Source organism: Electrophorus electricus, chromosome 9 (genome assembly GCF_041902795.1).
Source record: "Electrophorus electricus isolate QZ-2024a chromosome 9, ASM4190279v1, whole genome shotgun sequence".
Taxonomy (NCBI): domain Eukaryota; kingdom Metazoa; phylum Chordata; class Actinopteri; order Gymnotiformes; family Gymnotidae; genus Electrophorus; species Electrophorus electricus.
Genome location: NC_137505.1, coordinates 21,165,464 through 21,180,000, shown reverse-complemented (window position 1 = coordinate 21,180,000; position 14,537 = coordinate 21,165,464). Strand labels below are relative to the sequence as shown.

The following is a 14,537-nucleotide window of genomic DNA, read 5'->3' as shown; positions in this document are numbered from 1 at the left end:
TGTCACATTTGAACTGTCAGTGTGGAGTGAGTAAACTTGGGTTTCAGTATTTGTCTCATGTCTTGATCTCAGTGAAAACATCACAACAGGAAGTAACATAGATCAGGGATGCAGAGCCAGGCTGGAGGATGGCAGAATTCTACACTTCTGTGTTTTCATGGCTCTGAAGTGGCTTCCCAACTCTCAAAGAAGCCAGACCAAGCCCAACGTGATGGTCCTACAGGGCAGGGAATTTTGAGTCCTAGTAACCATACACATTCTGTGCATGGCAAAATACCAGCAGTGGAAGCACTGCAAGCACTCAAAGCTTCAAAGTTTACCCATAGTTCTACGGGACTGATGGATCATAGCTGGAGCACTTTTGCTAGCGTGATGGGCACGACAGCTCATCACCATGAATTTAATGAGCTAAATTGGCAAACACACACACACACACATACACACACACACACACAGACCCCACTCTCCTGCTGCTTAAGGTGGGGTGGGTGGTCTGGGCTTAGGAGCTCCGAATCCTTTAATCAGAGTCCGGACTAGAGGGCTTGACACTTGGGGGGCGCTGACCTCCTGTCTGCCTGGCAGGGTAGGGCCACCTGAGGCAGGAAGCAGACACAGAGCCCCCGGGACCTCCATACAGCCACAGAGGACGGCTAACAGGCTCCATGCAGGGCTGTGCACAAGTCATTCACCATTAAATATACATAGAGAGCAGAGAGGATGAAAAATATCTCCACTGGCCCCAATCTCCAAAGACCTCATACATATTTCACACGCGAGACGGCAGATTCTTGGTCTCTCGCGTGTGCTCTCATTTCTGTTTTTACTATAAAAATATGTGTAAGTATATTGGCACAACACAGGTCCTCAGGGTTACTGTAACAGGAAGGTGTGTGTGTGTGTGTGTGTGTGTGTGTGTGTGTGTGTGTGTGTGTGTGTGTGTGTGTGTGTGTGTGTGTGTGTGAATAAATGAGTAAGTGAGTGAAAGAATGAGACAAAGAGGGAGAGAGAGAGAGAGAGAGACGAGAGAGAGAGAGAGAGAGAGAGAGAGAGAGAGGGAGAGAGAGAGAGAGCGAGAGAGAGAGAGAGAGCGAGAGAGAGAGAGAGAGCGAGAGAGAGAGCGAGAGAGAGAGAGAGAGAGAGCGAGAGAGAGAGAGAGAGAGAGAGAGAGAGCGAGAGAGAGAGAGAGCCTTTAGACCAGCACACACACAGAACTCTTTGCACTGTAGAGTGACTGGGAAAGCAAGCTACACACACTCTCTCGCTCTCACACACACACACACACACAAATATGAAAATATTTTTCCACCACTCTCACTCACAATAGACTGGCTGTCTCTTAGCCTCTCATTCACTCCATTTCCTCTTTTCGAAGGGAGGGAGAATCTAATCCCTGCAGTCTAAAAATAGATTTCCATAACACACACGCAGACACAAGCTCAGCCATGTTCTTCTCACTGCTCAGCACCCTTATACACAGCCACACAGGTGTAACATACTGTTACACCTTTCTTTCACACAAAAGCTAAACCCATACAATCCACAGAATAGCCTACAACTCTCAACCATACTTAACGCCAATCATAACAAAGGCCTCACGGACGTAAAATGTATTATTTGTAATATAATGAGAATACAGACAGGTGGATTACATACACTGTATTATGACACATGTACAGTGAATGCAGACTGGAAGATATTGATTCAGAGTGGGGGATTACAATTTTTGATTTTGCTCTGAACTGAAATGTCTTTTTCATGGATGAAATATAATCTCTGTATAAGATAACATTGCAGGTATTAAACTAAGTACGCAAAAGTGTCTTACTAAAGAAAACAAAATTATGCCTCATTTTCTTTGTATTTTTTTTTTTTTTAATTTTGCCAGTGTAGTTATAGTTTGAGGTATAGTGTCAATAAACTGTGATGTTTTTACTTTGCTCTTAGAGAGGGTCGCAGCATGTTTTATATCATAAAGTATGGGGTTAGGTTTAGCCAGAAGGCTTCTAGCCTGTTTCAAAAAATAGGTTTTAAGAGAATAACTAAACGTATAAGATCATGGGAAAAGGGATGGGGGGGAGAGAGAGAGAGAGAGAGAGAGAGAGAGAGAGAGAGAGAGAGAGAGAGAGAGAGAGGGAGGGAGAGAGAGAGAGAGAGAGAGAGAGAGAGAGCGAGAGAGAGAGAGAGAGAGAGAGAGAGAGGGAGAGAGAGAGAGAGGAGAGAGAGAGAGAGAGAGAGAGAGAGAGAGAGAGAGAGGGAGAGAGAGAGAGAGAGAGAGAGAGAGGGAGGGAGAGAGAGAGAGAGAGAGAGAGAGAGAGAGAGCGAGAGAGAGAGAGAGAGAGAGAGAGGGAGAGAGAGAGAGAGAGAGAGAGAGAGAGAGAGAGAGAGAGAGAGAGGGAGAGAGAGAGAGAGAGAGAGGGAGAGAGAGAGAACGAGCAGCAAACATCAATCACTGAAGACCTGATAAAAATTAGGCAATTTTAGTGGGTCAATAAGTGTTCCATTTTTCTGCTGGAGCCATACAGGAGCCCTCAGTTCTCTCCAGAGCAGCTCTGCCTCTGCTAATTTATACCTGACACGACCTGCACTATAAAACCACAGCAATCACCCCCTCACCCTCCAGCGTATGGATTATAATCAATTACGCCATGATATAAGATTACAGATTATAATATCTACAATGTTATAGGGTAAAACACAATAGGCCATTTTGAACCAGTGCAGACTAAACACAAAACCAGGAGAAACTGGGGTTTATGTATACTGGGAATGTGTATATGTGCACTTGTGTGTGTGTGTGTGTGTGTGTGTGTGTGTGTGTGTGTGTGTGTGTGTGTGTGTGTGTGTGTGTGTGTGTGTGTGTTTGTGTTAGGTCCAGCACTTTTGAACCCTGAAGCATCTTGACTGTGTGAGTTAAGATGCAATTACATGCATGCATAAGCCAGAATTCACACGTGTCTCACACTCACAGCAAGATGTCTTCAGGTGCCTGGGTGAAGATCTCAGGCAACACGCACCACTCAGTTCAGCGCAAATCACAAGATTGCCAGAGAAAAAGCATTTTTTTAAAAAGCCCACTTCAGCCCTCCTTAAAACAATTACAGAACCTGTGCTAGAAGGGCTGTGAATGTGGAGGGGATGTGAATTCACATTGCAACCCAGGCAAGAAGGAGGCGGCAATGGAGTGTGATGAATAACGAAAGACTGGTAGGAGCAAGACAAGCAGTGGTTCGTACTGCTCTTTAACCTCCATGAGCTTTTCATGGTGTTTCTGCTAAATAATGGTCAAATAAATCAGACCATTTAATAATAAAAATCAGATCCTAAGAATTATAATGATAATCAATCAATCAATCAATCAATCAATCAAGTAATTAGTTAAGCAGCAGGAATTTTATTTATTTTGTATTTGGTTGAAAATGAGCTGCTTTTGTGGTTATCCCAAACCTTATTCATCCATCCATCCATCCTTTTGGAGACGTTATGACACCCTGATTGAAACACTGATTGAGACACTGGCTTTTTAAATATGTGCAATCAGTCTTTTTAATTGAATATGAATGTTCATTACTTTAAAATATAAAAAATGAAAACTGGCCCATAGGTTAACATTTTACACACACTATAAAGTGACTTACAATCATGGCTGAGTACAACCTGAGTAATTGAGGGTTAAGGGTCTTGCTCAGGGACCCAACAGTAGTAACTTGGCAGCGGTGGGGCTTGAACTGGCAACCTTCTGAATAGTTGAGTAACTTAAGCACTGAGCTGCAGTTACTCACACTAAACCCCTGATTGTCCATAAATATATCTTCACAATAAAAGCCTGTAATGAATCAAGCTATGATGTAAAATAAACATCTTTATTAATTTTTTAAATTTTGATAACAATACGGAAACTCCACCCATGTGACTTGATTTTGAAGCTTATATATAAAATGTATCCGAACTGACTATTCACAAAGAAGTAAGCTAAGTACATCAGTAGTTAGGCAACTTCACATAATGTTCATGTGAAGTTACATCCATTCATGTGGTTAGCATTGCAAAAGTAAAAAAGAAAATAGATTTGAAAATATTATCTCTTTTACTGTTAACAAAAACGTAATTTACAGCAGGTTTCTGGCCACTCTGGGGCCCAACCAGGGCTGGATGCCCCTCCTGAGGGTAGCTAGCAAGCCAGCGTTAGCTAACTAAGCTAGGACATGCCTTTAGCATGATCTCAGGTAGCAAGCTAACAAACTATTAGACATAAGAACATTTAAAATGCTGATTATCAAAGAAATGTACCTCTTTTGTATGTGTAGAACATGCCTGTAATCATTTATCTACAATAAAGAACAGCAGTTTGTGTATAAAATAGTGACCTTAACATTAGCTACCCAAGTTAATGTTAGATGAGATGATTTCATTGATGTTGATTTCAACCAGTTTTAAAAGAAGCTGAATGGTTGGTAATTTTTGAGTCTATAAATCATGATATTATAAATTATACATTTTGAAAAGCTTAACAAAAGGATTATTTAAACTGAACATCTGGGAAGTGTCACCCTCCTTATATGAAACAATAGCTTTGTCCAAGACTGAGTCCTTTTCACTAGGAAATACATGATATGGATCACTACATAGAATTCAAGGTAGTGAAAGATTTCGGACAATATGTGACACGTGTTAGATCATTACATAGCCACAGCAGATTACGTCACGTAAACATCATATCATAGTTCGTTGTGACGAGTTTGACAACACGCCAGGGACAAGATGTGGGGTTGCACACACAAACGATTTCACCAAGTATCACCCTTACTGAGCCGCATGTCTCTGTCATGAAAACAAACTCTCAGTTCACAGGTGGATTAAGCTCGCCGTATCTATATCAGTCCATGGGCTAATGCAAGCAATCTGCTGGCTCAGCAGCTAACTGGCTAGCTCGCTTGGAAAAAAGATTTTTAACATAAAATCAAGTCTGTCAAATCTATTTAACAATAAACTCAACCTATGTTATCACAGAACTTTGAAAAATTAAAAGGATTTCTTTAGTTAGCCTGATACGTACATTTCTAACAGGTTACATTTCTAACTGTGAGGTCTCTGAAGACATCACAGCAGCCGCACAAATCTTCAAATCAAACAACCACACAATCTGCTGGTGCATTATGGATATTTTTTGTCTGCTACGGAATATCATTTCTACAATATTGCTGTGTATATTGTGATTGTTATTGTATTTTGTGATTGTTAATTTCTCTTAAACAAAAACAGTATGTATCTGAATTGTTTTGTATCTGAATTCAACTCTTGAATTTTTCAATAATTCATTTTCACTTGTATTTTTTCCATATTAACAGCAAATCAATTTAAAAAAAAACTCCACAGAACAGTCAATTATAGATAAACACATGGTGCAGAAAAATCATAAAACAATCATAAAAATCATAAAACAAGGCAAAACGTTGAAATCAAGTCACATATTAAATGAGCACTGAACTTGTCACAGACTGGACTGCAGAACAAAACAAGGTTCTAAGGAAATGTTAGAATGATGGCTATTCTGTCCACCTCTGGATTGTATGTTCTAGTTCAGATCAGCCACAGCTTGTGACGTGATTCTGAGCGGAGCGGTCAAACTTATCTAATGAAAGAACTGGAGAGCAACGACATTCCCTTCTCTATTAGCAAAAGAGGAACAGGTGGAGGAAAACCAATGTAGAAAGACAACACATGACTGAGTCATACTTTTGTATGTGGGCGTGCCAGCACCTCACTCACTCACACACACACACACACACACACACACACACACACACACACACACACACACACAATCGCACACACACACACACACACACACTCGCACACACACACACTCGCACTTGCTTGTAAGTCTCACACAACAGCCCACTCCAATCAGTCCACTCACAATGTCATACTGTGAGTCGTTCGCTTAAGAAGGAGAGAACAGGTGGAGGAGAGGAGAGAGAGAATGTTTGAGAAGGTGAGAGGGATTGATTGAAAAGGCCTCTTCATTTGTAGGCGATTACAGCAGTGGGCCGTGAAGTATTAACCGGAATCGAACGTGACTGCTTCTGAGAGCCCTCTCAGGCTTATCCAGAAATGGACACACGAAGGAAGGAAGAATGAAATTACAACTTGATGAAGCAAGAAGATTACAACCTGCTTCTGTGAAGAAAGAAAGATTACAACTGCATGAAGAACAAGAAAGAATGCAACTGTATCTGAAGAAAGAAAGAAACATATTGCAACTGTACGTGTGGAGAAATATTACAACTGTGTGTATGAAGAATGAAAGGAAGAAAGTTATGTATTCATGAAAAAAGAAAGAAAAAGGAGTAAACTCAATGATGGAAGGCAGGAAGGACGAAAATAAAGAAAACCTTCAGTAAAGAAATAAAAGACAAAGATAAACAGTAAGTTTATCAGCAAGTACTAGAGTCCATGTGTGTCACACGCTTCACTATTACATAACACACACATGCACACACTTGACAATTTGACAAGAATATCACTATGACTCACATACACCTCATCCAGGTCACTTTTAAACTATGATCTCACCTGTCTCTCTCTCTCTCTCTCTCTCTCTCTCTCTCTCTCTCTCTCTCTTTCTCAGTCTCTGTCAAACCCACACACACACACACACACATACACACACACAGACACACACGATCCAGAGATATATACTCCACTCAACATCACATCTTTATTCAAATAGCTACATTATAGCACTGTTTACATTTTTCCCACTAAAACCAGTGCAACACTGCCGAGAGCCTGACTCTGGCAGAGCGAGGAGCTCTGCTGTGAAGCTCATGTCACACTCTCTGGGGTCCTGAGTTCTTTTGTACTGTTGCTATTAATATATAGTTCTGGGTATCCGTTACTATATATTCAAATGTAGTTACTGACGTGTTGCCACATGCTTTTTTTTACATCAGCAGTGATGTGTTAGGCCTCAAAGGATTAATAAATATCAGATTCCAAGACTGGCGCGTTCACACTGAATGGCAACAATATGTTTACACTGTGAAAGAGTTTTCCTACCTGCCACCAAAACAGTAATTAGTGGTTGTTACCCAGTTTTTTAAAAAGCATGATCACAGTGGTGAAGGAACCATTAACAGATTGTTCTGCGTTACAGGATTTAGGCTCTGATATTTTTCACCACAAGTTTGACAGTGACGCACAAAATCATAGCCAGAATAAACGTATAATGAAACAGAAACACCAGTGCAAGGGTCATCTAAATGGTCCACACATTCTCTTTACATCCATGTGCACTCATTTTGCTCTTTTTTCATGAGCTGCAACACGTGAGAAACACGACAGCAGCACAACACGTGACTTGCAGTGAACCTGGTGCAGACCGTCTCACACCTGCACCCTGACCGCTAACTGACCACATAAAGGAGACGTCGTTTCAAACAGAGACGTCTTCGCGTTCTGGTGCTCATGAAACATGACATCCCGTGACGTGAGCGCTTGTCAGAGCCCGTCGGTGAAGGACGCGATCGTAACCAGCAATGCTGCCTCTTCCTGAGAATATGAGGACTCTTTAAAGCCTTCCACCCCCAGGTCTCAAGGGCATTTTCCGTTGTGTTTCCATGTGTATCCCAGGCTTCCTGGGAAATTCATGAATCCTCTTGTGTCCTGCCTCATTGCTAATTATTCTACAATCATTCCCCACAAACATAATTGTACAAGCAGTGCCGGCGGTTTAAAGGACCACAGCAACATTCATCTGCATGCATTCTTTACTAAAAAAAAAAAAAAAAAGTCAAAGGAGAGAAAAGGGTGTTCATGAAACATAATATTTAAACATAAGTGAATAATTTTAGCACCGAGCCAACGCTGAGTTATGGTAAAAGTCAGCAAAAGCAAACCTATCCTACTCATCATACTGGTCAGCAGTTTGTATACGGCCCGCCAGAAGCTTTGGTCGCCGCTGGGTTGGCATGGCCGCTCTAAGTTGGCATGCACTCTGGCTTACGTTAGCGAAAACGCCAAAGTGTCACGAGCGGCCCGAAAAGAAAACGGGGCAGCTCGCGCAAAGAGAGTCAAGTTTCGCAGCGTTCCTCGTGAGGGGGGGCCCGGGAGTGACGCGTACAAGCGGCTGCGGAGTCCACTTGGTTCCAACGCAGACCGACGCGCTTAGGGGGATAAACCGTTCCCCGCCACGAAGATGATAAAGATGGAAACACGTGGCGACTACGTACCGATTGCTGATCTCTGCACAAAAGACATTCCAGCACTTTCTGTCATATATATATATATATATATATATATATATATATATATGCAGCGTGGAAATACCAGTGTTGTCTTGCGCCCCCCCCCCCCCCCAAAAAAAAATCTATCTATCTATCTATCTATCTATCTATCTATCTATCGATTTATTTATTTATTTATTTATTTATTTATTTATTTATTTATTTATTTTACAGGCTAGCACGCTTTGTTTGCTGAAAACCACGAATGGGCTGCACCAAACACCTGAAATCATTCGGCTAAATAAGCAGACTTGCGGGACCGATCCGTGTCAGGATCGCCGCAGTCGGCTTCAAACGGCCCATCCAGCCGCAACGGGTGCGGAGGAGGAGGAGGGCTCTGCGCTAAAAATAGTTCCTCCAAAGATCTCACCAGCCTCAAACCCAGCGCAGGCTCCTCCGGTGTAGGGGGATAACCGCCGCTTATGTCGTATTCCCCGAGACCGACGCTCGCGGGGAACGGTCCCGGTGACGCCTCATTAACGTCTGTTCTGTCCTCGCTTAGGTGACAGACTGCGGCTTCGCTGCCGAGGAAAACGATACGCAGCGTTTTGAAAACGGACGTGTATGCCACAAGCAAAAATATTTTTTTTAACTATTTAAGGGCAAATAAATACATTAATTAATTAATGAATTAATAGCGTAGCATGACAGCCGGTAATCAACAGCTGTTAAATAATGGCCATAATATTAGGCCCTGTACTATAACACAGTACGCTGGTATGGGAATGTCACTTGTTTATTTACTGCTGTTTACTTCTGCTATATCTGATAAAGAGCGCCGATTAGTGCAGCCCTAACACTGAACTGCTCCCTGATCGGGGAAGGAGGTCAGGCGTCCCGGGAAAGTTGGTGCGAGCGCTTGGTCAACATCACGCGCGTACCTGAACGGAGTTGCGGGTGCACCGCGGCTGCAGAAGCCGTCAGGGCGGAGGGGCACGCACCTTACAGATCTGGAAGTGCTCCGACATCAGCGTTTCCTGGATGTCCAGCTCCCGGGGAGTCGGTGCTGCAGTGGGCGTCCCTGCCGCGCTGCCGCACGCGGGCGAGCCACCGGCATTCACGGGCGACGAGGTGGTCAACCCGTCCAAAACCTTTCGGAACTTCTTCATTTTTTTTTTTCAGCCCAGATTCTTCTGCGTTTCGGATCTTTTGAATGCACTGAGATTTGGCTGCAGCGACGACTACAACGGCATAGAGAAGGGCTCACGAGTACACCCTCGCGGAACTGGGACACTGCTGAGTCCTCGCGGCCCTCCGCTTTAACGGTCTTGCGTGCAATTTAAAAAGTCAGACAGAGACCTCATCTTCCGAGCATAGGCGCCCCAAAATGCCTGCGTGGCACTGTGCCGGAGAAAAGGTGAGAAGCAGGGGGATCCTAATACGCACCAGAGCGTGCCCGGGCTAGACACAAACTGAGAAACTTCATGTTAGTTATGCAGAGCGGTTTCACATCACCCTTAACATGGCCGAACGACTTAACGAGAATACATTTAGCTTTCATTCGGCAAAAGCAAAGGGATTAACGAGTCTCGTCGTCTAACGTTTGCTAGAAGCCGTAATCGCGCTCACCTAAAATTTCTCTGGGTTTTTCTTTCCTAAGATCCCAGACGCAGTGGAGGAGAGGCGCAGAAAAGAGTTCGTGCTCATCACACACACTGCAGCGAGAGGGCTGAGACAAGCGAGGCCAAAGGTGCGGTGTTGGGTAAGCAGAGGAGTGGAAGGGGAGGCAAGAGTCTCGCGTTCCGGCGAGCAGCCCCCGTCTCCCGAGTCTCTCTCGCCGCAGTCGAGCGCGAGTCGCTGTCCACGGTGCTGAAAGAGCGAGAGCGCACGAGAGGACCCCGCCTCTCTCCGGACGCACGCTCTCTCGTCAGCACGCCTCCCTTGACTCGGATTGGGTCGCGCTATTCGGAACCAATAATCGGTGAAACGGTGACCAGAAGCACTGAAGAACAGCCGTCTTTTGCGTCACTGTCACTGGACCAGCCCCGCGCGCGAGCATAACGTGGTAACATTGCGCTGGCACCGGCGCGAGCCTGTAGGCTATTACTGACTGGGGCCGCGGGGAAGGACCCGCTTTGAAATATAGAAACGAAACAGCAGCGCACGGGACCGGCGAGGAGGGTTGATGGACTGAAGGTAATTGGATCGTATTTCATCAGCCGCTTGTCTCGCTTTTGCGCGGCTACACGTAGTCACCGGTGCAGTGGCACGAGGCGGTGCCTCGAGCAGAAAGCATGCACTCGCTCTCACTTGGTAGCCGACTGGCGAATCGGTGAGAGAGTTATGTTCCTTTATGTTCCAGTGCACGCGAGGGGCGCTGTCCGGGCGCCACGCTGAAAGTGAATCTCGCGGACGTGGATTTCATAAGCGCTTACATCACCAGCATCCGTGCAGGGAGAAGCACGTGCCCCTCCTCTTCCACTCACTTCATCTGAACGAGCAGGACTGAGGGATACACACACACACACACACACACACACACACACACACGCTCACACGAATAATAACAGCGATGAACCTCAAGCTTGACAACCAAACCGCAGCACTAGGAGAGCGTTTTCAAATAGCCCGTGACGTGCATGCCTTATATGCGCCTGCTGCGCGGTGCCTCGATCACCCATCACATCAGGTAAATGTCACAAGTGCTGGCGCGTTATCTCGGCACCTCCATGTGATGCCATCTCATAGCCTGTTAATAATCTGATAATCCACCCTCAATCTCTGAAATCCCTGTTTTCCCAGTGCTGCAGTACAAACGACATGAGGGCTGATACCATTACACTGTTACATGTGTCTTTTTTTTTTTTCCAGGAATGAATATGAGGGCAACAGCCCTTCTTATTATAATTGCATTTTAATTCCTTTCCAGACTGGTTTTTATTTGCTCTCTCTTGGTCAAACACAGATAGGCCCAATTCTTGCCAGTCTCTTTCTAAAACCATAGTGTTTATATCAGCTTTATAAGATTTTTCTGACCAACATTTCAGGTACATGCATCCAAGCATTCTTACCCCCTCGTGAGCTGGTGGGAGGTTTTGAGTGCAGCGAGCATTAGGGATGTGAGTTGTGGTTTCTCCAGGTCTGCCTGTTCATTTGTGGGAGACAGTATGATTTAGCTCCAGCCTCTTCAATTTTTTTTTGCCTATCAAATAATTTTCTGTTGGTTTTCTACTTTCTGTTGTTCTCAAATTCAAATGTTTAACTGCGTTATCAAGATCGAGTAAGCCCAAGTGCTGCGGGGGGGGGGTTGTGCGTTTTCTTAAATTCGAGATAAATTCTCAAGTCCTTTATAAATCAGGTGTCTCAGAGTAAGGATACCACAAAAAGCAGGTGCAGGACTTAAACAAGGCTGCTAAATGCCAGCCTGGCAAAGCATCTGAACGAGGGCTGCCCGTTCCGCACCACGCTGCCCCCTAAGGGTGGCATTTGTGGGTTGTATTACAGAAGAAAATCCCCTTGTTGAAAGGATCTGGGGGTGAGGGAATTGCAAACTAATCCTCTTCATCGCTCCCATGGGGCAAGTAGCATGTGAGATAATACGGGTGCCGAGGCTGTGTGGCAGAGGGAAGCATGCTAATCTTTCCCCGCTCCAACCCGCACACCCGGATCAGGGAGCTCAAGCACATCGGGTGTTCCCATTGCAAAATGAAATTAGGGAGTTGCAAACAGGTGTCACATCCTTGGAGGATCCGAAAATAATAATTAGGCAAGTAAAAACCTTTTTTTTCTTATGCCAAGGAAAGTTAAGAAATGTATTGGCTGTAAATGCTCATTCTGCCTAAGACTGCTAACGTGGTTAAGATATTAGGAAGAGCTAACACATCAATGGAGACCTGATGGCATGATCACAGTGTAGTACTGCTAACTAGCCCCATATTTGATTCCATTCATTTTTAGCTGTTGGCTATTTAGGTGAGTATATTTTTAAAGGGCAATACAAATATTTCTTTAAGACTAGCATTATGGGATGGATTGTAATTTTGAATTCTCTTTATGTTGCCTTGGTGATACTGATATATATATATATATATATATATATATATATATATATATATATATATATATATATATTTAAAAAAAAACAAAAAAAAACGAACCGCCATGTGCCATTGCGAAACAATCACATAAACTGGTCATGTGTCAAAAGACAACAGTAAACACGCCAGCTCACCACCTGCTATAGGTTGCACTCTAATTTACACACGTACACATACACATACACACATGTACAGGCACACCTATGAGGCCTCTGTCGTGTAGGATAATCACAGCTGTCAGTTCATCTCCTGGGCCCTTAAAATCCATGTCAACCACAATTAATGTGAGGGTTTTCCCGTTAGAGGATAAAAGAGTACTTGTTGGCCCAGGAAGCCGGACATGCCAGAGGAATGTTTACGGGTACTGAACATAAGGTGAGCATGTTCGGCAGTAAGTACACAGACATGGGTTTGCAGAGAAGGGCATCTACCTCACGTACAAATAAGAGACGTTTTGAAAACAAACCTTAAATCCAGTGTATGGTCAATACACACACACACAAATGAATAATGAATTTTAACACATGAGCAGACAGAAATCCTCCACTTCCCTCATTTAACTGCAACACATGAGAAGTTGGCAAATAAGAAACATGTGGAAGCAGAGCGAGCACTTTCAGGCCAGCTGCAAGGACATCCTCACCACCTCCCATGGCTGGAAATCAAGGCCTGGCTCCACTCGGACAAATATGATTATGAAAATGTAATTGCCGGTTCTGAGATGGCCCTTTGTATGTCTGTCCTTCCTCTGCAGGTTCCACGGCAACAATCAGCACGGTAACAATCAGCACGGCAACAATCAGCTTGCAGTCAGGGACCTTCACAAAGACGATCCACTCAGGAGAGAGCCGTTGTTCTAAAATTAGGGCAGAAACCGGATTGGATTTCCTTAATTTCTCTAAAGTTACTGGTCTCCTTCAAAAGGGAAGCTCCAAAGGGTCAAAGAGTCAGGGTTGTTTGGTGCATGCTCTAGAAAATACACACACACCCACCCACACACACACACACGTAATGAATATTGATTAACAGTGTTAATCTGGTATCACTGAGGTTTCGGTGCTTATTTTTGTGAGCCTTAACAGAGGGATACTTGCCCATCTGTCAATCCATCACTACCACAGTAAAAGCCAATTACACTTTTTTAGACTACTCCAAGTAAATGTCATTCAGCTTCATATCAAGCAGCTATAATGGAATTAAATCTAGATTTAGTTAAGAAACAGAATGGATGAAATAATGTGTGTGTGCTTTCGCTCCTTTCCTCATGCAAATCTTACTTTTACATAACTCATCCCTATACCACAAGCCCATTTCTGTCCTACTGCATCCTGTTCTGTTTTACTGCTTTAGGCATTTGCTGAGTGAGGTCACCTTAACAAATCCTTTAACATAGGAGAGGCGATGTCCATAAATGACATTATGGCACAAAGCCCAAAACTCTCTCTCTCAGTCCACTTGGCCAATCGGCACAAACTTTGACTCCGCAGAGCCTCCGGCTACCTTCGTTTGCGCGCTCTGTATCGATCTCACCGCCTACGAGCTCTCGCCGTGTTTGGATCAAGAGCTTTTTTTCTCCTTTTTCACAGCATCCCAGCACCTGCAGCAGCTCCACCCGGAGGGTGAAGCGATGCCGGTTCAGAAGCAACGCCAGCTCCTGGGTGAAGCAGGCACCCACACCCGCGAGCAGTCAGGGAAAGCAGGGAAAACCGGGAAAACCCGGTGATGAACAAGAGAGGGAGGAAAAAGAGCAGGACAGTGTGGGAACAGAGAAGCGACTGGGTGTGGCAGAGAGGCAGAATGAGGAGGACAGGCCAGGCGTGAGGAGCAGGAGAGAAGCATAGAGAAGAGCAGAGGAGGAGGGCAGAAGATGGACAGTAACAGAAACTGTTTGGTAACTGAAATGGTTCCCCTGTGCCTCATTTTACATGCATTTTACACAGGATGGATTTTATTCCTCCTTCATGACACTTCCTTTCATCTTGAACGGCCGCAGCCGCTCAAAGATTGAAGAGCCGATGAATGCGCCAGGATCCTCTGAAAAGATTTCATTCTGGCCTCATCACCTTCATCTCATCAGCCTAATGCATCCTTTCACAAAAGCTGCGATTTACACCCTCCAGAAGAAAAGAAAAACAGGAGGCGGCCAGCATTTTCTTTCATACCTTAAGGAACTTGAAAACCTAAATATTCAGTGATTTTGCCATTAGTTTGCACC

At 44.3% G+C, this 14,537-nt stretch overlaps 1 protein-coding gene across 21 annotated transcripts in view; it reads right to left on the bottom strand.

Annotated features, from left to right (window-relative positions):
• stxbp5l (syntaxin binding protein 5L) overlaps positions 1-10,027 on the bottom strand; it is a 101,200-nt gene extending 91,173 nt beyond the window's left edge. For 14 of the 21 annotated variants that reach the window (XR_014125352.1, XM_081720856.1, XM_081720857.1 and 11 more), the window contains exon 1: positions 9,227-9,394. Coding sequence is in view for 20 of the 21 variants with exons in the window: in XM_081720856.1 (XP_081576982.1) it covers positions 9,227-9,394 (168 nt within the window). In the remaining variant the exon portion in view is untranslated. Of the gene's footprint in view, positions 1-9,226 lie in introns of all 21 variants that reach the window. The other 7 variants (XM_035522709.2, XM_035522711.2, XM_081720867.1 and 4 more) reach the window with 3 other exon arrangements.
• Positions 10,028-14,537: the final 4,510 nt, after the last annotated feature.